The 27,832-nt window shown below is 47.1% G+C and overlaps 2 protein-coding genes across 6 annotated transcripts; one reads left to right on the forward strand and one right to left on the reverse strand.

The window, feature by feature from the left end:
• The first annotated feature begins 1,652 nt into the window (after window positions 1-1,652).
• LOC109551363 (interferon lambda-1-like) lies at window positions 1,653-9,150 on the forward strand. Its single transcript, XM_019944053.3, is given in 2 exon segments — window positions 1,653-6,407; window positions 6,410-9,150. Coding segments are annotated over 2 exon segments (573 nt in total). The 5' UTR covers window positions 1,653-5,983; the 3' UTR covers window positions 6,559-9,150.
• Window positions 9,151-10,668: 1,518 nt separating this feature from the next.
• Window positions 10,669-20,376, reverse strand: SPATA2 (spermatogenesis associated 2). 5 transcript variants are annotated; one of them, XM_033839829.2, is made up of 4 exons: window positions 20,190-20,376; window positions 16,769-16,883; window positions 13,581-14,028; window positions 10,669-12,652 (listed from the first exon to the last, which is right to left on the reverse strand). In XM_033839829.2, the coding sequence occupies exons 3-4, from the start codon at window positions 13,914-13,916 to the stop codon at window positions 11,426-11,428; spliced, it is 1,563 nt and encodes a 520-aa protein (XP_033695720.1). In that variant the 5' UTR covers window positions 13,917-14,028; window positions 16,769-16,883; window positions 20,190-20,376; the 3' UTR covers window positions 10,669-11,425. The 5 variants fall into 5 exon arrangements, with proteins under 5 accessions (XP_033695720.1, XP_033695719.1, XP_033695722.1 ...); XM_033839828.2 differs by lacking the exon at window positions 16,769-16,883 and having other exon boundaries at window positions 20,190-20,373; XM_033839831.2 differs by lacking the exons at window positions 16,769-16,883; window positions 20,190-20,376 and adding an exon at window positions 19,872-20,162.
• Window positions 20,377-27,832: the final 7,456 nt, after the last annotated feature.

The following is a 27,832-nucleotide window of genomic DNA, read 5'->3' on the forward strand; positions in this document are numbered from 1 at the left end:
GAATGGGCATCATCAGAAAATCTACAAACAACAGATGCTGGATAGGGTGTGGAGAAAAGGGAACCCTCTTGCACTGTTGGTGGGAATGTAAATTGATACAGCCACTATGGAGAACAGTATGGAGATTCCTTAAAAAACTAAAAATAGAATTACCATATGACCCAGCAATCCCACTACTGGGCATATACCGAGAGAAAGCCATAATTCAAAAAGACACATGCACCCCAATGTTCACTGCAGCACTATTTACAATAGCCAGGTCATGGAAGCAACCTAAATGCCCATCGACAGACGAATGGATAAAGAAGATGTGGTACATATATACAATGGAATATCAGCCATAAAAAGGAACGAAACTGGGTCATTTGTAGAGACGTGGATGGATCTAGAGACTGTCATATAGAGTGAAGTAAGTCAGAAAAACAAACATCGTATATTAACACAGATATGTGGAATCCAGAAAAATGGTACAGATGAACCAGTTTGCAAGGCAGAAATAGAGACACAGATGTAGAGAACAAACGTATGGACACCAAGGGGGGAAAGTGGCAGGGGGCTCGTGGTGGTGGGATGAATTGGGAGATTGGGATTGACATATATATACTAACATGTGTAAAATGGATAACTAATAAGAACCTGCTGTATAAAAAGTAAATAAAATTCAAAAAGAACTTTCATTCAGTAATAAGGAACATACAGTGTGCTATCTTCACTTTTCAAAATGTGATTATAAATGAAACTAGAACTAGAGGAGCAATGCATTAAATGGAGAGATCTGATGTGATTTCAAGAGGGCTAGGGATGATACAAATGAACTTATTTACAAAACAAATAGACTCACAGACATAGAAAACAAACTTATGGTTACCAAAACGGGAAAAGGGGGTGATAAATTAGGAGTTTGGGAGTAAAATATACACGCTACTATATATAAAATAGATAAGCAACAAAAACCTACTGTATAGCACACAGAACTATACTCAACATCTTCAGTACACCTATAATGGAAAAGAATCTAAAAAAAAAAATATATATATATATATATATATACACACACACACACACACACACACACACACACAACTGAATCACTTTGCTGGACACCTCAAACTAACACAACATTGTAAATCAATTATATTTCAATAAAATTTTTAAGAATTTAAAAATAAATTTTAAAAAGATTTTTTAAAAGTGAAGAAAAAAACGCTAGGGAAATAGGAAGTCTCCTCATGCTCTGGTGAGGGTCTAAATTGATAGAATTCACTTTGAAGAGCACCTGGCAGTGCCTAGTAAAGTTAAAGATGCCTGGGACCCTTCAATCCAGCGAGTCCTCTCCTCGGTTTAAGCCCTAGAGAGCAAGGAGAGGCAAACACTGCCTGAGTCCCAAGCCCAGCCTGTCTCCTGTTCTGTACCACCAGCGAGCTGAGCCTGGGATTTTAACGTGTTCAAATGGTTGAAAAAAAAAAAATTCAAAAGAACAGTATTTCACGACATGAAAATTATATGAAATTCAAAGTTTAATGTCCATAAAGTTTTGAATGTTTTAATAAAAAATTCGTGGAAATTTGTTTTATTTGTTCTATATTATCTATATAATAATATATAAATATAAATATATATATTTGCCTCTTGTCTCCCAAAGCCAAAAATATTCACTATCGCCATTTACAGAAAAAGTGTGCCCACGCCACCCTATAGAAATTCTTACATAGTCATGCATACTCAGGAGACACCTACAAGAATATCTGTAATAGCAAATTATTGGAAATGAGCTGTTTCCCACTAGGAGCATGGATTAAACAGTGGCACAGTAATGTAAGGAACAGTATACAGCAGCAAGAACGGACGGATGGATGGATGGATGAAACTAGAATAACATATCAACATGGATAAATCTCAAAATACTGAAAGAAGGGGAGAAAGAAAGCTGCAGATGAATAAGTACATACAAAACCAGGCAAAATGATGTTGTGAAACAGTAGTGCTTAGGGATGCAGCCAAGTGTAGCAGAGTGTGAAGAGAGGCTGGAAAAGTCAACCCCAGGATCCAGGGCTCCTCTGGGGTAGGGGAAGGAAGGTGAGGAACTGCATTTGAACCACATGACACCTACCCTGGCTTCACTTGTATCCCTGATATTTCATTTCCTAACAGAGCCATGGGCAACCAGGAGTTAATCTTATGTGCAAACTTGCAAAGGCTCCTCACACTCTCTGAGCCTTAGTCCTTCTCCCCGCTCTGTGGTGAGTAACTGAGATGCTCTCCAAGGGTTGTCCCAGGTGACTCCCTCCTTTCAGGATCAGGTCTAGCTATGGTGACAAAATCAAAACTAGTAGTGGCTTCCCTGGACCCCTTGAGAACCAGGATCCTCAGCATGGGAATAAAAGAGAAATGAGGTTGAGCAAAAATCCTGTGGTCCTGAATTTTAATTTAAGTATAAGTATGAACTTACAACGTACTTTGTGTTTTTAGAGATATAAACCCATTGCTAGCTCTGCTCACTGAAAAGACCTGGAAACAATGACCAACCCAGAGGCAGTGAGCACCCTTAGCTCTCGGACTTTGGTATCCAAATGTCATTTCACAGCAAAAGGACCCAGGGCTCTTTGGAGAAACATCTGAGCCCAGGAGTTGGGCAGGAAATGTACAAAGATGAACATGGAGCCCCTTGTCATACCAAACAGAGAGGAAGCAATCAGAGGTTTCAGGGTCAGGTCAGGACTCAGGAGCCAGCTTGAAGAGGTTCTGACTGAACAAAGACAGGAATTTGAGCATCAATAACAGTAATGATGTAATTGAAATACTTAAAATATATGGAAATCAATGAGTTCATAATAATATACTTTTAAAAAATCAGTCACTGCTGGGGAATTCTAAGGCATCAATTCATTATTCTAAGTAAAAATAAAGGCAAAGAGGGCTTCCCTGGTGGCACAGTGGTTAAGAATGCGCCTGCCAATGCAGGGGACAAGGGTTCGAGCCCTGGTCCGGGAAGATCCAACATGCTGCAGAGCAAATAAGCCCATGCGCCGCAGTTACTGAGCCTGCACTCTAGAGCCTGCGAGCCACAACTACTGAGCCCGTGTGCCTAGAGCCCGTGCTCTACAACAAGAGAAGCCACCAATGAGAAGCCCGCGCACTGCAACGAAGAGTGGACCCTGCTCACCACAACTAGAGAAAGCCCGTGCGTGCAGCAGCGAAGACCCAGCACAGCCATAAATAAATAAATAAATAAATAAATAAAGGCAAAGAAGTACGCATCTATCCCCCCACCTTTTTTTGGCCGTGCAGCATGCGGGATCTTAGTACTCCGATCAGGGATCGGACCTGTGCCTCCTGCAGTGGAAGCACGGAGTCTTAACCACTGGACCACCAGGGAAGTCCCCATCCTGCTTTTCTTAAACTATATCACTGGTAGTCAAATAGTAGATGAGGGAAGTTTCTTTGTCTAACTTTTTTTTTAATTCATAGATTTATAGGAAGTTGCAAAAATAGTACAGAAAGGTCCCATGTACCCATGTTTCTCCCAGGGGTAACATCTTGCACAACTATAAAGCAGTATCACAACCAGGAAACTGACATTGGCATAGACCTTGTTCAGATTACAGCAGTTTTACGTGCTGTCCTCTGTGTGTGTGTGTGTTTAGCTCCATGCAGTTTTGTCCCAGGTATAGAGTCACACCACCACAGAAAAGTTTCTTTTTATAGAAGTATTCCAGTTGCCAAACAAGACTAGAATTGGAATATCTCCATTTTGCATGCTCTGATGAAATAATGGATCTAAGTCCTGACTAACAGCCTTAACAGCTATTAATATCCCAAAGGGAGAGAACTCGACATCATGTGCCTCCTGATGAAAGAAAATAACATCTATGAAGTATTCTTACAACAACAAAAAAAATCATACCCACATCTGAGCAAGCCTCAAAAGTCAACTACCATGTGATATAGCACATTAATGGGATGAAGAACAAAGACTACAAGATCATCTCAATTAATGCATGAAAAGCGTTTGACAAAATTCAACATACTTTCATGATAAAAAACACTCAACAAACTAGGAATAGAAGGAAACTATCTCAACATAATAAAAGCCACATATGAAAACACATACACCACAGCTAACTTCATACTCAGTGATGAAAGACAGAGTTTTTCCTTTAGAAGAGGCCACGATGCCCACTCTTGCCTCTTCTATTAAACATAGTACTGGTAGTCTTAGCCAGAGCAATTAAGCATAAATCAATCAATCAATCAATCAATAGCATCCAAACTGGAAAGAAGTGAAATTATATCTGTTCTCAGATGACATGATCTTATGTAGAAAACCCTAAAGATTACACACATACACACACCTGTTAGAACTAAGAAATGAATTCAGCCAAGTTGCAGGATACAAAATCAACACACAAAAATCAGTTGCATTTCTATACACGAATACTGAACAATCTTAAGAGAAAATTACAAAAACAATTCCACTTACAATAGCATCAAAAAGAATAAAATATTTAGAAGTAAACTTAACCAAGGAGGTGAAGGACTTGTACACCAAAAACTACAAAACATTGCTGAAAGAAATTAAAGAAGAGACAAATTAATGGAAAGACATCCTGTACTCATGAGTTAGAAGACTGAATATCATTAAAATGTCCACACTACCCAAAGCAATCTACTGACTCAATGTAATCCCTATCAAAATCCCAATGGCATATTTGCACAGATGGGAAAAAAATCCTGTAATTTATATGGGATCTCAAGGGACCCCGAATAGCCAGAACAATCTTGAAAAAGAAGAATGACGTTGGAGGCCTCACACTTCCTGATTTCAAAACACATTACATACAGGGCTTCCCTGGTGGCGCAGCAGTTGAGAATCTGCCTGCCAATGCAGGGGACACGGGTTCGAGCCCTGGTCTGGGAAGATCCCACATGCCGCAGAGCACCTAGGCCCGTGAGCCACAACTACTGAGCCTGCGCGTCTGGAGCCTGTGCTCCGCAACAAGAGAGGCCGCGACAGTGAGAGGCCCGCGCACCACGATGAAGAGTGGCCCCCGCTCGCCGCAACTAGAGAAAGCCCTCGCACAGAAACAAAGACCCAACACAGCCATAAATAAATAAATAAATAAATAAAAATAAAAACACATTACATACAAAGCTACAGTAATCAAAATAGTGTGGTACTGGCATAAAGATAGACCTATGGTCCAATGGAACAGAATAGAGGCCAGAAATAAACCCTCACGTATGTAGTCAAAAGATCTTCAACAGGGAAGCCAAGATCACTCAATGGGGAAAGGTCAGTCTCCTCAAATGGTACTGGGAAAACTGGATATCCAAATGCAAAAGAACGAAGTTAGACCCTTACCTTACACCATACACAAAACTGAAAACGGATTAAAGGTTCAAATGTAAGACCTAAAACTAAAAAGCTCCTAGAAGAAAACAGAAGTTTCATGACGTTGGATTTGGCAACAATTTCTTGGATATAACACCAAAAGCATAGGTAACAAAAGCAAAAGTAGAAAAGGGGACCACAGCAAACTTTAAAACTTCTGCACATTCAAGGGATGCCCCTTCTCGGCCACTCAGGCAGCCTCACCCACACCCGCCAGGTCCCTACCCCACTGTGAGAGTCCTCGAGCCACTTTCCCATCCCTCCACCTACCTCGGCCTCATTCGGAGGCTCCCCAAAGTCAGCGAGCTAAAGGCTGCCCCCGGGAGTCCTAACCTGGAGATTCTCCAGGCACAGGGACTTCTCAGAAGCAAAGTTCTCTCCTGTGACTGAATTTCACTATCGCTTTCCTTCCTGGCACATGTCCGGGCTCACCTGGTTCGGCGACTGGACACCCACACTCGTGCCTTTGCCATCAAAGTGGAGATTCCTATTTCCATTTGCCTTTTCACTTTACACACATCAGCTGGGATTGCCCAGTGAACCTGGCTAAAAGCAGAGCCATGGGGCCAAACAAGCAGTTGGGATTTAGCCATGGCTGCAGCTTGGGTCCTGGTGTTGGTGACTGTGATGCTGGACTTGGCCAGAGCAGGCCCTGTCCCCACGTCCAAGCCCACCACAACCGGGAAGGGCTGCCACATGGGCCGGTTCCAATCTCTGTTGCCAAGGGAGCTGGAGGGCTTCAAGAAAGCCAAGGGTGCCTTAGAAGAGTCGCTCTCGCTGAAGAACTGGAGCTGCAGCTCTCACCGCTTCCCCAGGACCCAGGACCTGAGGCAGCGGCAGGTGTGGGAGCGCCCTGTGGCCTTGGAGGCAGAGTTAGACCTGACGCTGAAGGTCCTGGGTGCTGTGGCAGACTCGTCCTCGGGGGTCATCCTGGACCAGCCGCTGCACATGCTGCGCCACATCCACTCCGAGCTTCAGGCTTGCATCCCGGCTCGGCCCACAGCAGAATCCCAGCCCCGGGCCGCCTCCACCACTGGCTGTGCCGGCTCCAGGAGGCCACAAAGGAGGAGTCCCAAGGCTGTCTCGACGCCTCTGTCACATTCAACCTCTTCTGCCTCCTCATAAGGGATCTGAGAATTGTTGCCAGTGGAGACCTGCATATCTGAAAACCTGGACCCAGACCTTACTTATGCACTAAGCCCCAACCCTGCCTTAAGTTATTTCCTCTAATCCTTTATTTATGGAGCTGCAGAAGAAATGTTTATTTTTCTACTTTTGTACAACATGTTCAAACAAACAGTAAGAAACTGTAAAAAAAAAAAAAAAGAAGAGCCAGCTGCCAATTTTCAGGAGGTTGAGAGAACAGAGGAACGTGATAAACAACAGCAGAGGATGCAATCAGCAAAATGTAGACTCTGGCAAACTGAAGGACAAACAATCCGATTTCTTCAACAAATACATTTCAAGGGAAAAGAAGAGAAAGAGGAAAATGTCCTTCTATAGGGACAGCCTTTAGGATAAATGTGATTTAAAGATCTATCCATTGCAACAACATGAGACCTTATTTGGGCCCCAACGCAAACACACAGTTTTAAAAGTATGAACTTCTAAGACAACTGGACCTGCGAACAGTGATTGGGTATTTGTTACAATTAAGAAACTGTTATAAAAATTTAGATGTGATCATGGTATTGTTTTAAAAGTCCTTGTCTTTTAGATACAGGTACTGAAATGTTCACAAGTGAAACAGATGTCTGGAATTTGCTTCTAAGAAACTTAGGAGTGGGGAAAGTGGATTGACAGGTACAGAAAAAAGTCAGATTGGCCGGAAGTTGTTAACCATTGAGCTGCTGAAGTCCTGCATTCGATGTACATGAGGCATCATTAGAGTAGTCTCACTTCTTTTGTAAATAAAAAGCTTTCCAAAATGAGCAAATGGAAAAAATGTGGTTTAAGCAAGACAGAAGTTTACTTCTCACATATAAAACTCTGAAGGCAGGTGGGGCAGGCCAGGTATGATGGTGGCTTCCTAAGCATCAGGGACCCAGCCTCTTCCAGCTACTCACTGCAGCCCCCTTCACTTGGCCTCTGCCTCAGAGTCTCACATGGCTGCTCCATGCCAGCCAGCGCAGCCAGGGTGGGAAGAACAAGCTTCTTTCTTTGAAGGACATGTCTCAGAAGCCACACACAGTATCTTTCCATCCTAGGGACCAGACATAACCGTATGACCATGCCCAGCTGCAGGAGAGGCTGGGAAAGGCAGTCTTTATTCTGGATGGCTAGATGTCTAAAATTCAAGGCTTCTATTACCAAGGGAGAAAGGGTGAGCAGAGATTGGGGTCCAATTGGCAATGTCGTGTGGGGTACAGAGCTGGCAGCAATGGTGGGCCTGAGGATGTTTAAATATGCTTGTCATTTACATATACAAATTAAGCAATCTGCTCAGAGTCTCTGCTCCGCTTTAGATACAGGAGTGAGTGTCTGGCTTCCTTTGCTCTCCCAGGCTGGGTGTTCATCTCTAGGAAGCTGCTGTTCCTGGTAGCCAGGATGGCAGTGCCATTTCCTATGCTGTCACTAAAACCAAACCCAGTACCTGGGCCTTGGTCTGGTCCAAGGCCTGGAAATTTGCTCAGCCAGTGAATGAGATGGAGAAAACCGTTCAGTCTCTTCCCCGACAGCTGAGTGGCTTTGTGGGGTCCAACCCTGCAGAGTGGTCAGCATGGTGGCACAGACACCCCACCAGTGCATAAAGACAGGATGTCCCAAACCACAGCTGCGCTTATACCACTCTTAAGATTTTTGCAATACATTTTGCTTTTAAGTCAACCATGATTTATTTTTTATTTATTTTTATTGAAGTAGAGTTGACTTACAATGTTATATTAGTTTCAGGAAACTTCATTTTTAAAAACACCTTAAATTGATTTTTAAAGTAATCCCCCATTATGGCCTGCCCTAAATAGAAGGTAACTGAAAACCTAAGATTCTGCCAGAGGTTCTCAGCCTGACTCCTGCTTTCTCTTGTTAAAGACAAACTCGCATTACACTGACCAGAATCCTCCTTAGGGCATTTAAACGGATCAAAAAAATTTTAAACGGGATTAATTTTTTTCACAACGCCCTTCAATGTTATTTAATTCCTGTCAGGTCACCACCAACAATCACTTCTCCTGGGGTCTGCAGTCTCACTTCTAGGAAACACGGCTGAACTCTGAACACCTTGGTTTCCCCGTTGGTAAGATGGGGATCAGAACAGGATTTATGTTATCTTCTAGGAGGATTGAGACAATTATATGAGATCACGAACGTAAAGTCTCAGCGTATAAAATGCCTGGCTCACAGTATAAGCATTCAAATGCTGGCTGTTATTATTTGTCAGTTTAATGGAGGAAAAAATGTGAGTCCTGTCACTAAAGAACTAAACATGGCTTGAGCAAAAAAAACAAAAACAAAAAAACATCGAAAAACCCAAGCAACTGGACTTCCCTGGTGGCGCAGTGGTTAAGAATCCACCTGCCTGGTTAAGAATGCAGGGGACACGGGTTCAAGCCTTGGTCCAGGAAGATCCCACATGCCACGGAGCAGCTAGGCCCGTGTGCCACAACTACTGAGCCTGCACTCTAGAGCCCGCGCTCTGCAACAAAAAAAGCCACCGCAACAAGAAGCCTGCGCGCTGCGACGAAGAGTAGCCCTCACTCACCGCAACTAAAGAAAGCCCACACACAGCAACGAAGACCCAACACAGCCATAAATAAATAAATAAATAAATAAATAAATAAATAAATAAATTTTCTTGAAGTTAAATTTTAAAACAAAAAACAAAAAACCCCAAGCAACCCAAACTTCAAAGCAGCAGGGAGGAGGGACATAAAACCCCAAACACTTCATTTAACAATGGAAGACACTTTATTTATTTTTTTAAATCATCTCTCAACATTTCAACTCTTGGTAGAAATCAAATGCAAAACATCTGCTTTTTTAAGTTAGCGTGTATTTATCTCAGTCACAGCAACCTCATACAATAAGATACACGACGAGGAGGAGCATGGTCACAGCATTTCCTATTCCAGTCCACGAACACAGTATTTCCGTGATGATACACACACTGGCCTTTCTCTTCCAGGACAAGTTAGTTATTCCTACTTTCGTCTGCTGTGTAAGTTACGTGGCATCACGGTTGGTTAAAAGAGTTAGTGTAGTGCTAGAGCAGTCTGGAAATGGAAAACTAGAAAACTCAGGACTGGGACAGGCACGGACACTTCTGAAACGTGAAAAGGAAGAACATCAGAGATGAATGCCCCAGAATGGGTGGGTCTTAGTAATAAAGTTGGTTGAAATTCAGCTTTATATACACATTGAATATCTACACGTGATCTACTAGATATATAGAAAAAGAGCCATAGAAGATTTTGAAAACCTTAAAATCACGCAACTAAGTTGGAAGAACATCAGCAAATTCACAGTGGCCTCAGGATTCAGCCAGATTTAAATCTGCTCAAGAGCTGAATACCTCCTTCTATCAGAAAACGCACTGCATGTGAATTCCTACAACGTTCTGTACATCACAAACACTTATGGCTAAAATATACTGTTAGTTCACAAGGAAGCAGTTTTATTTTCAAATTCTTGCCCCACTCCTGCTCTGCACCCCAAAAGGAAATCCGGGGTCAGCAATTCACATGAGGAGTTTAAGAGGCCTTCGGGTTTAGGAGCGCTGAGGCTCGGCTAAGAACCTCAGGACACATCTGTCTGATGGGCGCACGCCGGCTCCTGCCCACTTTTAGTGCAAAAAGGTCACAAATGTTGCAGAGGAATCCTGGAAACAGGTGAAGAGAAGAGGACTGAGATAGAGGGGTGGTGGGAATCCCAAACGATTTTCCTTCTGAATTGAGACTCAAGAAGTTTGGAGTGCAAGGTTCACACTCAGCAAGCGGCAAAGACCAGGCCGGAGATCCACAGGGTGAGGTTCCTGAATGGTCACTAGGTTGTCACAGTCTGCAGGCGCACAGACCTCTCGGCCCAGACTAACCCCCTAAGTGCACACTGGAGGTAGGTGTTAGAAATTTATTGTAGGGAAGACAGTGGCTCTCCACCAACTCAGGGGACATCGTCTCTGTTCCTCCTCTGCCCCTACAATCTCCACTCTACCCTCGGGCTGTGGCGAGTGGAGGATACAAGATGGAAGGGCACGAGCCCCTCCCTTGGAAGACTAAAGAACCCGGGGCATTTTTATAAATAGCTACATCGTTAATGTTTTAACCACTTTGAAACACACAGCAAGTTGAATATTTATTTAAAAATAAATCTCAAAAATATCTATTTACAGTAGAGTAAGAGAGGCATGTGCAAACAACAGAAAGGGGGGAAAAGTCAGTCCCAGTGTGGAAGGTCCACCCTTCAGAGAGCTAGAGCCAACTTCACAAACCCCAAGGCTGAACTGAGCTGTGGAGGCAATAGGATGACACTAAGCGAATCCTGGACTGGGGTCACCCTCGATACGTGGAGAGGCAGTGAAGTTGGGTGGGGGGCTGCCGCCAGGGATCCTCGTGTTTGGGAAAGGGTGGTGGAGGGATGAGCCAGTGGATGAGGCCCGGTGTGGCAGGAGGGCTCATTTCACAAGCCAACAGGCCTCTAGCTCACCACTCCAGGTGGGCGTTCGGAGGGGACCTGGAGGGCCCTTCCCAGTCCAAGTTGGCTTTGCCGTGGGAGCAGTCGGCATGGCAAGAGTCCCAGAGATAGAAATCCTCTTTGAGAGACAAAAACAAAAGAATGGAACAGGGAGTGATAGCAAAAATGAATCTGAATGCAAGTGCCACCCGTCTCTCTTGCCAGGTGGCGAAGCAGCCATCAGCTGACATATCTGAGTCGATACGGGAACTCCCACGTGGGGCAGCAGGCCACACGATCCCCCCCCACAACCACGTGGTCAAGTGCAGGCCTCTGCTTCTGGGATCAACGTGTTAACGTTTCTTCCCCATGAAACCAGAAAGGTCAGTGGTGTAGCCCTTGTAGCAGGGAGGTGCAAGGTCGAGTCTATCTGTACACGAGATGGGAGAACTGGGCGGACTTGTAGTTCAGCTGGTTGTTGGGCATGAACTTGTGCAGCTCACTCTTTTTGCAGCAGGGGTCGTAATGGTAGGTGCTGAGGCAGGCGTCGCAGGAGGCTTTCGAACATTGGGTGCAGGTGTTGGCGGCCCCGGGGCGGTCACAGAAGCCACAGCGGGTGGCGGCTGCAGAGGAGGGCTTGGATTTCGAGTGGAGGTGCGGCGGCCGGTCGAGGCCCTGCGTCTGGCCTGCATACTTCTCCCGCAGAGATGACCCGTGGGCCAGGCTGTCGTGGGCGGAGGCCTTGCTGGGGAAGCCGCCGGGCTTGGAGGCCGGGGAGCAGGCGAGCAGGCTGTCGCAGCGCTGGCAGAGGGAGGAGCTGCAGGACAGACCGCAGTTTTGGCACTTGGAGAGGGCGGACTCTTTGGCGGGGGGCGAGCGCTTGTGGTAGATGGGGTGGGCGTCGTTTCTGACCAGCCAGACATCTGGCCGCAGGGCATCCTGCCTCCGGTACGTGGCCCTGGGTTCCGAGTCTGTGTACAGATCCACATCCTCCTGAGCAGAGAAGTACGTGCCACGCAGCAAGCCAAGGCCATTGTTGGGGGAGGGGGATGGCAGGTCATCCGGGCTGCCGTGGGGGGAGCTGGACATGGTCAGGAGCGAGGGGGACGGGCGGATGATCTCGTCCTTGAGGTCGTCCCCCAAGTCTGCTGCCACAGGCTCCTTCCGCAGGCTCAACGAGGTCTTCAGGGGCGGCTTCCGGCTCTCCCAGTAATTGTCATAGGTGTCCACCGACCTTGAGGGCTTGGTCACACGGGGCTTGTAGTAGTCCTTGGCTGCCCGCTCGCTGGCCGACTTCTGGAGCACCACGCGGGCCATGGAGGTTGTCAGATGCTCCCGGCCCTCGGCCCGCCGCCGCAGGGCATCTGAGCAGCCTCGCACGTCCTCCGCGCTGCTCTTGCGCTCGCTCACCACGTCCAGCTCAGAGTAGCCTTTGTCCTTGACTTGGGAGTGGATTTCCAGCATCTGTTCACACTCCACCTTGGCCAGAAAGAGTTCAAAGGAGACCATCTTCACTTGGAGGGTCTCTACCAGCTCTTTGAGCTTGTACGCAGTCCCCAACTCGGGCACATAGCCCATGTAATTCAGGATGGCTCGGATGTCCTCTTCCAGTAATGTGGACTTGACGTAATAAACAAAGGGGCCCGTGTAGGTCTAGGGGAAGGAAGGGGGGTAGAAAAAGAGAGGTGGGTGTTTCTCTCTGAGGCACACAACGAACGGAGCCTGCATCAGAGCGTATCCCATCAAGTCTGAACCGGAACACACAGGGAGAGGAAGGGGGAGTGATCTCCACGGCAGTGTCTCACTGCGGAAGGCAGAGGCTAATGCTTCCCAACAGCTCGGCGCACGGGTCTGAGGGAAATGACGCAGCGCTCCTTTTTCCAGCGTAGGGAACAAAGCCACTAGCTTTCTACGTGGGGTGCAGCGGCTCTGCTCCTTGAGGAAGAGCAGGCACAACACCCATGAGCAATGAGAATATTCCTTTCTGGCATTTCTACAAAGGTTTGAAGCATACGTTAGGCTTAGCCTGACTTGGTGGAAACTCTCCTGAGCCATCACTGCCTTTGGAATGATTCAGAATTCTGTCTCGAGTTCATCCTCCTCCCCGCTCTCTGCTTTCCTCCGCTTGCGCGGACACCTGCAGCAGCCTCCTAACGGTCTCCCCGGCTGACTCTTGCCCCTCTACAATCTCTCTCCCGTACAGCAACCAGGAGGATTCTTTTCCAATGTAAACCTGATCCCGGCACTGCCTGCTTCCCAGCCCCCTTAGAATAAATTCCAGCCCTCTGCCCTGGGCTCCAAGGCCCTGCACAACCGGGTACTGCCCACCTTTCCAACCTCAGTTTCAGATGTGAGCTGCCAGGGGTGGGGAGCCAGTTAAGAGATGACACCAGGCAGAGGGGCCAGGTGGGGAGCCATAGGGGCAGTTCTGGTTGTTATCTCAAAGGCAGTGGAGAACCTGGGGGGGCCCGCGAGCAGAGGAAGGATGTGATTAGATGGGCACAAACCCTCTCAAGATGGACTGGAAGGGGCAAGAAGGGAGAAGGGAGACCAGTGTGGAGAGCCCGTCCCTAGACCTTACCTTGATGCTTCTGAATTCCTTCTTCCACGGGTAGAGGAAAAGGTTGACACCCACCGTTTCGAGCACACTGAAGGCACAGTGCAGAGCCCGCAGACTGGAGGAGCTCAGTGAGCGCAGAGAGCTCTCCACCACCTCATAGAACTGGATCAGCCGGAATCGATAAAAGGGATCCACCTTGTGCAGGCTGAGCAGGGTCGAGGCTGCCACCCGCAGGGACTCATCACTGCCAGGCCGCTGCTTGCTGGGGGTGGTGTCCACTTTGCCTTCATGGAACTGCACGTACTTCCGAAATAAGTCATCCTTATATTTTGCATCCATTGAACTGGGCTTCCCCATCCGATCCGATCCAGGGACGGGGGCTACCTTATTTCCTCCATGGCTTCTGAGTTAGAGGCAGGGACATTGCTAAAAGCATTGACATGTCGCCTGCCTGGACCAGCAGAGTGCTCTGCAAGAGGAAGAATAAGCAGCACATCATTCCTTGAAACGGTCCACGTCCCAGCTTGTAGCAGCTGAGGCCAAACAAAAAACAGCTGTCCTGAGCTACACTGGGCACCACCAGCCCCTGGCCCTCAACACATTTAGTGAATAGGTACACCATGTTGTAGTGGAAACAAGACAGATAAGGTCCTTGACTTTGCTGAGCTCACAAATGAAAAATATGATTGGGGCACCTAACCTGGTTTCATGGGGATAGGGGATGGTTAAAAAGCCCCTGAGAAAGTGACGGTTAGACCCAAAGGATGAGGCGTCGGCAGGGAGGAAGGCCCTGAGCTAACACTATCAGCACTTACTACCTGCCAGGTGCCTACATGGACTAACTCATTCCATCTTCTTAAACAACTCGAGGAGATAGGCACTGTTGTTATCCCCATTTTACAAATGTGAAAACTGAGACATGAAGACATCAAGAAACTTGCCCAAAGTTACAGGACTATTAAGAAGCAAAGCTGAGATCAGAGCCCAGGCAGGCTGGCTCCCAAGTCCGTCCCCTTAACCACCACACCCCGCTTTCCTGAGGCGGGAAGGAGCCTGGCATGTGAACACAAAGAAGGCTAGTGTGGCTGAAGCAGGGAGAGGAGGGGAGTCACAGGAGATGAAGCTGCCGGCAGAAGCAGGATCCTGATCCCCAAGGTCTCAAAGAGTTGTACATTTTATTCAAAGAGCCAAGTGAAGCCCCTGAACAGTTCAAAGCAAGGGGAAGAGGGACATGATCGTATCTGCAATTTTTTTTAAAAAGACCACTTTGGGGCTTCCCTGGTGGTGCAGTGGTTGAGAGTCTGCCTGCCGATGCAGGGGACACGGGTTCGTGCCCCGGTCCGGGAAGATCCCACATGCCGTGGAGCGGCTGGGCCCGTGAGCGTGGCCACTGAGCCTGCGCGTCCGGAGCCTGTGCTCCGCAACGAGAGAGGCCACAGCAGTGAGAGGCCCGCGTACTGCGAGAGGAAAAAAAAAAAAAAAAAAAGACCACTTTGGCTGCTGAGCCCTGGAGAGTGCCTTTATCCATCTTTGATTTTTTTGTTTGTGTTTTTGGGCCATGCCACATGTGGGATCTTAATTCCCAGACCAGGGATCGAACCCATGCCCCCTGCAGTGCAAGCGTGGAATCCTAACCATGGACCGCCAGGGAATTCCATATCCGACTTTTACAGTCTGCTGTTGGGAGAGGAAAGGGCATTCAGAGCTGGGACACACAGGATTTATACACTCTTGCTGTCTCCTTGGCCACTTGTTAGTAGAACATGTACAGATCCATCAGAATTCTTGGTGTTACGATGCTGGGAGCAAATCTGGATTCATGGAGGGACCTGCTAGGCCAGGGGAGGCAACACAGCATCGGGGTTACAAACAGATTGCAAAGCTGGACTGCCTGGGTGTGAACCCTGGATCTGCTTTTCTAGGTTACTTGGGCAAACTACTCAACCTGGGCCTCAGTTTTCTCATCTGAAAAAGGGGGTTAATAATAGCACTTATAGTCCAGAGTTGGTGGAAGGATTATATGCAATCAGTATAGAAAGCTCTTCAGAATGCCAGCTCAAAGTAAGCCCTTGATACACACAAGCAGACATTTCTGGTGTCTGAAGGTGCTAGACCCTCCAAGCATCCTCAAGGATGCTTGTAAGATCAGAGTGATGCAAATATCTCCGACTGGGGGGTGGACATGCATTTTCACACTCGCCCGTCCTACCTTTCCTGACCACAAGCTCATGGGTGCAGGGATTGCGACCAAATGACTCAGTAGGGGTCACAGTGCCAGAGCAGGTTACATGCTTCATAAACACCTGCTGCCTGAGTGAAGGGTGGGGTCCTGCTGGCTGTGGGAAATGTTGAGGGACCAAAAAGAAGCCGCGGTGGGATGGGACGGACCTGTGGAGTCCTTTAGCAGATCTGAGTTCAGCTCAGAAGTTCTAAGGGCCTACGAGCCTGGCAACTCTCAGGAAGTCAATAAAATCACCCATGTCTCAATGAGCCACTGCTCTGGCTTCTCCACAGTTTTGGGGAGACACCCAGGGGTCTTAACTGTTGGGTGAGGGGTAAGACATGCAGGAGAATTAGGGACACAGAGAGGTCACCTTCTCCCACCCACTGCCCTGCCAAGGAAGCCCAAGGCTTCAGGAACAAATAGAACAAATAGGCCTGAGGAGCACACAAGGCAAACAAATCCATTTGGGATCAAATTCTACCTCCTGACCAACATCTCTGTGGTCCTCAGAGCAGTCTTTCCCTTCCCTCTTAAGGTCCACCCACAAGGACCCTTCTGTCTGCTCCTCAAACACATCAAGCCCATTTCTACCTCAAGACCTTTTTTTTTTTTAAAAGGCCAGGTAACCTTTTTGTTTTGTTTTGTTTTTAATTCATTTATTTATTTTTGGCTGCATTGGGTCTTCGTTGTTGGGTCTTCGTTGCTGCGCGCGAGCTTCCTCTAGTTGCAGCGAGCGGGGGCTACTCTTCGTTGCATTGCGCGGGTTTCTCATCGCGGTGGCTTCTCTTGTTGCAGAGCTCGGGCTCTAGGCACGCAGGCTTCAGTAGTTGCGGCTCGCGGGCCCTAGAGCGCAGGCTCAGTAGTTGTGGCGCACGGGCTTAGTTGCTCCGCGGCATGCGGGGTCTTCCCAGACCAGGGCTCGAACCCATGTCCCCTGCATTGGCTGGTGGATTCTCAACCACTGCACCACCAGGGAAGTCCCTACCTCAGGCCTCTGCACATGTTGTTCCTTCTGCATGTTCTTCCTTTGATTCCTCCCGTCGCTGGCTCACTCTCATCATTCAGGTCTCAGCTCAAATGTCATCCCTCCGAGGCTCTCCCTGACAACCGCAGCTCAGTAAATCCCACATGCCCTGTCCCTCGTTATTGCGTTACCCTGGGGTAATCACCATTTGAAATTACCAACTTTATTCATTTACTAGCTTCCTCTCTTTGTCTCCCACCAATACCCAGTAAGCTCCACAAAGGCAAGGACAGTGTCTGTTTTGCTCACCATGATGCCTCACACAGCTCCTGGCACACAGTAGGTGTTTGATAAAACAGGCGAAATGGTGCTTTACTTTCTCATTTAGCTCTCCCCAGAATTCTGGGAGACCAGCAGGAGCGAGAAGAAACCGAGGCTCCATGACATGACGTGCTGTCTATAGCTCAGTGTTAGGAAAAGGTGGATCCCAGATTCCACTGGCCTTATGACATGAAACCTGTGTACCTCCCACCACCCCATGATTCCTGAGCTCAACAAGTATGCAGCACCTACCCTATGCCGGGCCCTAGGCTGGGTGCAGTGGGGGGAATGTGGGGTGGGTAGGGGACAGTAGGGAACAGAAGCTGAGAAGATAAAGCTCTGCCCTGAATTCTACTTGAAAGGGCTTACTGCCCAGTATCAAAGTATGTATGTTCTTTTAAAAAATAAAATTGTATTACAACCTGAGAGAAGACATCACTGTCCTTGCTAAAAAAAAACCCATATACATATACCATTTTTTATTTATCCAAAAGCAGCTTTCATCCAGCCTCTGGCCCCAGGGACTTTTTTTTAGTACACCTGAGAACAATTTAAACAGAGGGACATCAAGTCTCCTAAACACTGCTGTGATTTTTCTCCAAGGAAGTCAGCCTTCAGCCAATAGAGACTGATTTTTTTTTTTAAAACAAAGTCAGCCGCCCTCAAGCTCAGCGTCTGCTGCTCTGTAATCACACCACAGTCCACACCCTTGTTTAAGGCTGGCAGATAAACAAGGAAAAGGGATCCAAATAGCCCAGTTGGTATTCAAAGTCCCAAAGTCAAGGATAGGAAACTCATCTAAGAAAAATCTTGAACCAACCTAGGTAGGTGAGGAAACAGGTGAAAGAAAATGAATGCTAAAAGATAATTAAGGCAAGGAGAGAAGGAAACTAACAATTATTGAAGTCCTACTATGTGCTAAACATTGGGCTTTCCACTTTAACTGCATCACCCAGTTTAATCCTCACAATTCTACGAGGAAACAGACCAAGGCTCAGCCATTAAACAACCTGCCCAACACAGCTTGAATGGGTCAGAGCTGGAATCTGAACTTGGGTTGACCGGCCCTGCAGCCTGTGCTTTTTCTCATTTATCTCACTCATTTATTGTTACCATTAGTACCATTCACCAAGGGATTAGTACATAAGGGCCCTTTGCTAAGTGCTCCGTGAAAATCAATGAAATCCACACGACAACCCCAGGGTTAAAAAAGAAAAAACTGAGGCTCAGAGGGGCCAAGTCGCTTGCCCTAAGTCACAAGGCTAGGAAGAAGTGGCTCTGAGATCTGAACCTAGGTCTGAGGCCAAAACCCTGACTCAAGCTCTGAGCTGTGCGGCTTTCAGGCAAAGCTGTCCTGCTGCTGGACAGCTCTTCTTGAAAGGGCTCAACTAAGTCAGAACGCCCTATGGCAGGGCCAGCAGAGTTGAGCTCTAAAAATTCCTGTAGTAGCAAAATTCACATCTTCTCACACAGAATGGGGTTGGAAGAGCCACAAATCTATTTATGACGTAAGCTCAAGGGCCAAAAGGAGAGGCGACCAGAGCCGGGCCAGTGGTAGAGCAGCTGACATCATCCCTCCTGAATTCATTCCTGAGAATACAGGCTGCATTGTAGCTGGTGTCTCTTCTGAGCATAGAGCCAGCAATTTATTCCTAGCACTCTGCAAAAACAACAAAAAACACGCTCTCTGCAAAAACAGCGTGGTTACAGGAGACCAAGACAGCCTGGTGACAGAAGCCATTAATTTCTCCAAGCAACCCAAGGATTGGAACGCCAAGACGTGCCAGTGTGGCGGAAAGAAAAAAAAAAAAAAATGGCACCGTGAACGTCCCTAACAGAATCAGACGGGTGCCCAGAGCCAACAGGCCTGGTCAGCACTTCCTGCACCCATAATCCGGGTCCCCTTTGAAAAGCAAAGCAATGAAGAGAGAGATGTTGCAGTCAGGGAGGTGGTGGATTTTAATTATTATTTTTTAAACATCTCAAAGGAAAGCTATATCTGTTTAAAACCTCACTAAACGGAATTGAAATGATTCTGGATAGCAAAGCATGAGCTTGGCTTTACCTCAGCTGGCCCATTCAAGCAGAAACATTCTCCAAGCAGCATTTGAAGGCGCCCCCTCCCTGCACAGACAGAAGCTATTTTGGGCCCGGCATCGCCCCAGTCCACAGGTTTATGTATCCCTGGTCTAGCTTCAAGAGCCTCAGAGTTTCCCTGGCCTCCAAACAGCAGCAAGGGGAGCGCAGAACAACCCCCTCCACCTCCGCACCCCAATCCTCTGCATTCATCCCCAGCCCAAAGCCCGTGAGACACATCCTAGGCAACCTTCCACTGGCTATGAAGCGCCAGAGGGTCCCCACACCCCAACCCAGTTCCAGAGAGATTCAGAGAGAGGATTTCCAAACCTTTGAAAATAATCTCAGCGATGCTGAAATTGGGCTTCCCCAGTGGCAGCTGCGACTCGCAGAGGGGCTCTGAAGCAAGGAGGTTCCCCTCCCTGCAGGGAACAGAAGCTGGCGACTGCTATTCCCAGCCTGATAATTCCAACAACCTCTGAGTGCGACATCAGTTGTGAAAAACACCCTAGTCCCAAACTCGGGCTCTCCCCACGGGTCTGTGAATTAATTAACAGCAGCTATCATTTATTGGACGCCTGCTGTATGCCAGAGACTGTGCTTCGCATGCATCTCACTTCATCCCCACCACGGCCCTAGTAGGCAGGTTCACTCCCCATTTAACTGATCAGGCAACTAAGGCTCAGAGACGAAGTGACTTGCCCAAGGTCACACAGTGAGTACAAACCCCAGAATGTCGCCAGAGCGTGAGCTGGGGACCACTGCGCGGTAACTGCCTCACGGTGGAATCGGGGTGTCCTCCTGCCTTGTTAGTCGCTGTAGAGGGGGGTGTTCCTCCTGAGCTGCCCTTAGCCACCCTGGGGGAGTGGGGATCCTGAGAATTAAATGGGCCCCCGGAGCGCCGAAAAGACGGGCCCGCCCGTCGCCCCCGCAGGCCGCGAAGGGACCCCGCTCCCGGGCCGGCAGAGCCCCGCCTAACCGGGGGGCCCCCTCCGCCGGGGAAAGCCCCAGAGGCCTTTTCCGCCCACGGCCGCCCCGCACTCACCCCGGCACTGCCGCCGAGGACGCCCCGGCCGAGGGGAGCAGGAAGGAGCCGCGGCCGCCGCCGGAGCCAGGCCCGGCTGGGCTCTCGCAGCTCCGGCCGGCTGCAGGGGACAGAGACCAGTAGCCCGGGGCCACGGCGACCCGGAAACACTCAACCAGGAAGTGACGTCTCTCGGAGGCGGGTCCAAAGGGAGGCCCGGCCGCGGCTACGCCCTGGGCTGGGGTGAGGCCGTTGCTCGCTGGCGGTGGAGGAAGAAGCGGGAGGCAGAAGAGTGAGCAGAGAGGCCGCGGAGTCCCGCTTTGAGGTCTAAAGGCCCACTGCCTCTGCTGGGGCTGGGACCCGGAAATAAACGTGCCGGAAGTGACGCACGCCCTCGGTCACAGGATGGCGGCTGGCCGGGTTGTCATGGGAACCGGTCTGTAGTCTGGAGATGGTAGCTCGGAGCTGCGATCTCAGACTGAGCGATCCGCGGCCTCCTCCTCCCCTTGTCGAGATGATCCGCGAGCTGAGCTCCCGACCGCGCCTGACCAGAAGCTGACAATTGGAGCCCTCACCCCCATTTTACAGGTGGAAATACCAGAGGCTTAAAAAGAGCAAGTGAGGTGCCCAGTATCACGTGAGCCTGAATCCAGACTTGAGAGGACTGTTGATGTTACAGACTGTGTTTAGTGAGGGTTCCAGCTTTGCCTTTGCATTTTACCAGCTGCATGACCTTAGGCTAGTTACTTAACTTCTCTGAGCCTCAGTTTTTTCACCTGTAAGATGCAAGAATAATATACCACCTCCTGAGATTCATGTGAGAATGAAGTGAGTATGGAAACAGCTTATTACAGTAGTTGGCATATAGTAATAATCTAAATACACTTTGTTTTTAAAATCTGGTTAAGTTGGGAATTCCCTGGCGGCCTAGTGGTTAGGACTTGGCGCTTTCACTGCCGTCGGCAAGGGTTCAATCCCTGGTGGGGGAACTAAGATCCCGCAAGCCCTGCCGTGGGGCCAGAAATAAATAAATAAAGTAATAAAGTGATAAAATCTGGTTAAGTTAAAGGAAGTGACTTCTCTCAGCCCTCAACTTCCTTGAATGGAAACCAGGGTTGGGGAAGACCAAACCAAATATTGCCTCCTTGCTTTGTGACCTCACCAGACACCTGCAGTGTAAACTACACTGGCATAGATTCTGGTGGCTTGTCACTTCACTTCATAGATTTGCCTCCCACCCACCACATTGACCGTGAACTCTGCTTTTGTGGTTCACCACTCACTGAATCCCTAGTGCTTGCAAAGTGCCTAGCACTTACTCAAGACTTTGTTGAACATATTTACCATTGAACCACTCATTCTATCTCTCTAACTTACCCCAGACTCAGAGCCCACTCCGTGCCAGGTTCTCTTTCTCCAACATGGTCTTGGCTGTCTGTACCTACCATACTCTTCCTCCCCTCTGGCCTCTATGCCTCTATATGCTGTTTCCTGGGTTTGAATGTTCTTCCTTTCGCCTCTTCCCTTCCTTGTTTTCTTGGCTTCCAGCCCCAGCTCAGTCCTCACATCCTTTCTGAAGCTTTCTCTGATTTCTCCAGGCAAAGACCCACCTTCCTCTGGTTTCCCACCCCATAACACTGTCTTTCAATATTTTATCTCAGCTCTTACTATAAATAAGTATATATACATATATATATATATATATATATATATATATATATATATATATACTTAAACCTGACACCCCCCACAAGACCTGGAGCTTCTTATTTATCTGTGTTTCCTGTGAGCTCTGCACATGATCAGAAGGTGCCCAACAGATGTTGCTTGATTGCAGGATTCTCTCTCAGCCTTGGGGTCCCCAGCTAAAGTCAGTGGGTCTTGTCTCAGGAGTCAATGACATAATACAGGGGAGAGCATTTGGAGAACCAGCAACCAGCTATTCAAACAGCAGCAATTACTGTATTTAGCTGTTGCTGTCTGAGCATCACTTAAGGTCTTCGTATACTTCAGCTGTTATCAGCTCATGTTTAAGCTTCTCTCTTAATCACCTGTAAGGTGATGGTGTTTACAGGAATTCCAGCTGAGAAAAACTGTCCTACCCAAACCCTCTGCCTTTGCAACAACTCAAAACTGTCCTTTGGAAACTGTTATAAGACTGCATGAGGCTGCTAATAAGTCCCTTCCATCTCTGTGGTTCTGTGACAGCAAAAAAGAAAACAGATTTTTAAGAAGGCTTTACCGGTAGGAAACCCTGGCCATTGATTCTCGGTGATTTCGTATCAGAAAAATACCAAAGTCTCTGAAGGGAGCCATGTTTCTCATCTTTTAGACAGTGCTGGAGGTCTGAGAGTTCTCTGCTTGGTGACATGGAATCACGGGAGCATCCTTTTCAGATTTTATTACATAATGATTAGCAGATTATGTAACAGTCATGTAACAATGATTAGGCACCTCTACTTTCTAAAAGCCAACAACATGAACCATCTACCTACTTCTTTCTATTTTTTAGTGGTTTTTTTTTTAATCACAAAAGTAATGCATGAATTCTAATGACACAGACGTGTAGAGCAAAAAATGAAAAAAAAAGCAATGGGGCTTCCCTGGTGGTGCAGTGGTTGAGAGTCCGCCTGCCGATACAGGGGACACGGGCTCGTGCCCCGGTCCGGGAAGATCCCACATGCTGCGGAGCGGCTGCGCCCGTGAGCCCTGGCCACTGAGCCTGCGCGTCCGGAGCCTGTGCTCCGCAACAGGAGAGGCCACAACAGTGAGAGGCCCGCGTACCGCAAAAAAAAAAAATAAATATATAAATAAAAGCAAGCCTATGACCCATCAATTTGATTTCTTGTAATCTACCAGAGAAAAAGCGTAAGTGCACAAGGAGACCTGTTGCATCATTGTTTGTAATGCAAAAACAAAACCCAGAAACATTCTGAATGTCCATCAAGGGAATGGTGTAGCCATACTAATGACTACTATGTATCACTTAAAAAGGATAATGTAAACCTACATAACTCTGCAAGACATATTTTGGAAGGAAAAAAGAGAGACATACCCTGAAATGGAAAACAAAACATCAACTGATACGATATATTTTCTAAGGGTGCGTATGTACGTATGCATATATATGAAGCCAACTGTGGACAATAATGCAAATACAGATCATGTTTTTTATATCATTCTACAAATACATATTATATGATTTTTATTAATATCTTTGTCCCCTAGAAGTCAGTTAGCTCTGTGAAGACAAAACTAGTATACCTGTTTTGCTCACAATTATATTACTACTACCTGCCATACTACACTACTACTAGTAGTACACCCATTAGAGAGCATTTGTTTCCAACTGAAATTTTCATTGAATGCCTACAATGTGCCAGGATTGATGTTCGATTTAAGGGGCAGAGACAGACACAAGCAAGACAGATACAGCCCTTGCCCTCAAGGAGCATACAGCCTCCTTATCAGAAAGATAATATTAAGGGACTTCCCTGCTGGCACAGTGGTTAAGACTCCACACTCCCAATGCAGGGGGCCTGGGTTCAATCCCTGGTCAGGGAACTAGATCCCACATGCATGCCACAACTAAGAGTTTTCATGGCACAACTAAGGAGCCCACCTGCCACAACTAAGACCTGGCACAGCCAAATAAATAAAATAAATAACTATTTTTAAAATGAGAGAATATTAATAAATTAGGAGTAGGATGAACTAAAAACCAGTGATTCAGGATAGAAGGTGGCGAATGTTATGAGAGGGATAGAGACCTTAGAGAATGGAGAAGTGACATCTGAGATGGCAAATTGGGGACAGCCTCAAGGAGGAGGTGGCATTTGCACTGGGCTTTGAGTGACTTGGACATGTAAGCATGTCCAGCTTTCCTTCCAGCTGGAGGGAAGAAAGCAATAAAAAGTAAGGACTGGAAATTGAAACTCAACTGCCTACAAGCATATAAGGTAGGCATAACTAGTACTAGAGTACTATCATCTCATACTATATAGTACCAGAAATTAGTAGTAATGTAATACAACATAGTACCTGGCTCACAGTAGGCATTCAATAAATACTTCAGTGAGAAAACGAAAATTATTGAACCCCTACCATCCTCCAGCTGATTGTTGCCAATTTCCCAGCTGATCATGATCAGATATTCAGGTTTCTGAAGAGGAGCTAAAAGTCCAGATTTTTAAGTGAAATTTTGCAATTATAAACACTATATGTAGATACACTTCCTAGTTCTGTCTACTGAGTGAGCCTATGAGAAATGACACCGCTGTTAGAAAAAAAAAGGGGGGGGGGAATTCCCTGGCAGTCCAGTGATTAGGACTCCCTGGTCCCACTGCAGGGGCACAGGTTCCATCCCTGGTTGGGGAGCTAAGATCCCACAAGCCATGCGATATGGCAAAAAAAAAAAAGAAAGAAAGAAAGAAATGACACCACTGTAGCAATAAGCACTGACCACCCATATCTTGCTTTCTAAATACCATTCTCCACTAAAATGAGCCAAGCCTTGGAGAAACAACTGATTGTCAGAGCTGGGACAGGGAAATTACAATGTGGGGCTGGTACATCTTATTGAGCCGGAAAGTAAGGAAGTGCCAAAAGCATGATGGGACTTGTGAAAAGAAGCCAAAAGGCCTGAGTTCAGATCCCAGTTCTGCCACTTTCCAACTATATGTGACTTTGGACAAGCTAGTTACCTCGCTGGGCCTCAGTTTCCTTATCAGCAAAATGGGGTTAATAGAACTAACTACCCCCAAGGATTGAATGAGCTAATACAGGTGCCAGTGCGGAGTGATAGTTCAACACAAGCTAGCTAGGATTATTTTTGACTCAGACTCATGGGGCTTGCTAGGCTGGGGTGTACAGTAGGCCTCAGATGTTTGGGCAACGTGGTTGTGCTTGATGTCATTCTGCTCAATCCTGGGCACCTTGCATTTATGCTGCTCAGAAGAGTAGAATTTATAATATCCAAAATATATAAAAAACTCCTACAATTCAACAACAAAAAGACAACTCAATTTAGGGACTTCCCTGGTGGTCCAGTGTTTAAGACTCCGAGCTTCCACTGCAGGGGGCACAGGTTTGATCCCTGGTTGGGGAACTAAGATCCCACATGATGCAGGGTGTGGACAAAAAAAAAGACAACCCAATTTAAAAAGTGGCCAAAAGACTGGAATAGATATTTGGGATAGATATTTCTCCAAAGAATACAGACAAATGGTGAATAAGCACATGAAAAGACACTCAACATCATTAGCCATTAGGGAATGCAAATCAAAACCACAATGAGGGGCTTCCCTGGTGGCGCAGTGGTTAAGAGTCTGCCTGCCGATGCAGGGGACACGGGTTCGTGCCCCGGTCCGGGAGGATCCCACATGCCGTGGAGCAGCTGGGCCCGTGAGCCATGGCCGCTGAGCCTGCGCGTCCGGAGCCTGTGCTCAGCAACGGGAGAGGCCACAACAGTGAGAGGCCCGCGTACTGCAAAAAAAAAAAAAAAAAAAAAAAAAAAAACACAATAAGACACAACTTCACACCTACTAGGATGGCTATAATTTAAAAAAAAAAGAAAAGAAAAATAACAAGCGTTGGCAAGGATGTGGAGAAATTGGAAAACTTGTACCTTGCTGGTTGGAATGAAAAATGGTGCAGCTGCTGTGGAAAACAGTTTGGTAGTTCTTGAAAAGTTAAAAAGAATTACCATGTGACCTAGCAATTCTAGTCCTAGGTATATACCCAAAATAATTGAAAACATGGACTTGAGCAGAATATTGTACACCAATATTCATAGCAGTATTATTCACAATAGCCAAAAGGTGAAAACAACCCAAGTGTCCATCAACAGATGAGTGGATATACAAAATATGGTATATCCAAACAGTGGAATATTATTCAGCCATAAAAAGGAATGAAGTTTAGACGCATGCTACACCATGGATTAACCTTGAAAACATTATGCTGAGTAAAAGAAGCCAGTCACAGAAGGACAAATATTATGTGATTGCACTTACATGAAATGCCTATTGTAGGCAAATTCAAAGAGACAGGGACTTCCCTGGTGGCACAGTGGTTGAGAGTCTGCCTGACATTGCGGGGGACATGGGTTCAATCCCTGGTCTGGGAAGATCCCACATGCCGCAGAGCAACTAAGCCCATGCACCACAGCTACTGAGCCCATGCTCTAGAGTCCGCGTGCCGCAACTACAGAGCCCATGTGCTGCAATTACTGAAGCCCGTGCACCTATAGCCCATGCTCCGCAACAAGAGAGGCCACCGCAATAAGCCTGCGCAACACAATGAAGAGTAGCCCCTGCTCGCCGCAACTAGAGAAAGCCAGCGCACAGCAACGAAGACCCAACGCAGCCAAAAAAAAACCAACCAAAGGACAGAAAGTAGATTAGACATTACCAGGAGCAACCATAATATCCATTTTTCAGGTTTAGTTCTTACCAGATCTTGCTGACCCTTGATATAATACAAATTGTAAAATGCTGTGCAAAAGCAATGAGCTGGTGGAGTGACTGATGAACTGCAATTTTCTGGAAGCAGCCTTTTTACGTGGTCATCCCCCGTGTCTTTCCTGTTTATATCCAAATCATTCTCTGCCATAATTCCAACACCTATCAGGATACCTGACACCTAGAAGTTATTGGTTAAATAGACATTTATTTATTATTAATTTACTTATTTATTTGTTTTTGGCTGCATTGGGTCTTCGTTGCTGTGCACGGGCTTTCTCTAGTTGCGGCGAGCGGGGGCTACTCTTCGTTGTGGTGCGCGGGCTTCTCATTGCAGTGGCTTCTTTTGTTGCAGAGCACGGGTTCTAGGGGCACAGGCTTCAGTTAGTTGTGGCACGCGGGCTTAGTTGCTCCGCAGCATGTGGGATCTTCCCAGACCAAGGCTCAAACCCGTGTCCCCTGCATTGGCAGGTGGATTCTTAACCACCGCGCTACCAGGGAAGTCCCTAAATAGACATTTACATGCCAGTGTCACTCATGTTAAAACTCCTTGCAATCCGACACTATGTCCTTTTTTTCCCCAGTCTTTTTTTTTTTTTTTCTTTTTGGTTTTTACTTCCATGCTAAGTACAGTAAGCCATAGAGGTAGGGGCAGTAAACATTTAAGGAACTGTAAAGAACAAGGGAAGCCATGATCACCTAGTTGAGCCAGGCAAGGTGAGCCTGTGAGATACTCCTACGCCCTCTAGTGGTGCAGATGGGAATTCCTCCTGGCTCTCTTACCAGTTTGGCGATCTTTTTTTTTTTTTTTTTAAAGGTTTAATTTTAGGGCTTCCCTGGTGGCGCAGTGGTTGAGAGTCCGCCTGCCGATGCAGGGCACATGGGTTCGTACCCTGGTCCAGAAAGATCCGCAGAGCGGCTGGGCCCGTGAGCCATGGCCGCTGAGCCTCCACTTCCAGAGCCTGTGCTCCACAACGGGAGAGACCACAACAGTGAGAGGCCCGCGTATCGAAAAAAAAAAAAAAAAAAAAAAAAAGTAATGCATGAACTTGATAGAAAAGTTTAGACAATACAATAGGGAAGAGAATGACAAGTAAGTCTTGCTCCAGGCCCAGAACCTAGGCCCCAGGCGCTCAGTTTCACTTCCTGATAATAGCCACTTGTACTAGATTCTCTGTAATCCTTCCAGCAGGGTAATCCACT

Source organism: Tursiops truncatus, chromosome 15 (genome assembly GCF_011762595.2).
Source record: "Tursiops truncatus isolate mTurTru1 chromosome 15, mTurTru1.mat.Y, whole genome shotgun sequence".
NCBI lineage: Eukaryota > Metazoa > Chordata > Mammalia > Artiodactyla > Delphinidae > Tursiops > Tursiops truncatus.

Coding starts and splice junctions, on each gene's coding strand:
- SPATA2 (XM_033839829.2), bottom strand. CDS start 13,916: ATGGGGAAGCCCAGTTCAATGGATGCAAAATATAAGGATGACTTATTT. Junction 12,653..13,580: donor AGGAATTCAGAAGCATCAAG/GTAAGGTCTAGG, acceptor TCCTTCCCCTAG/ACCTACACGGGCCCCTTTGT.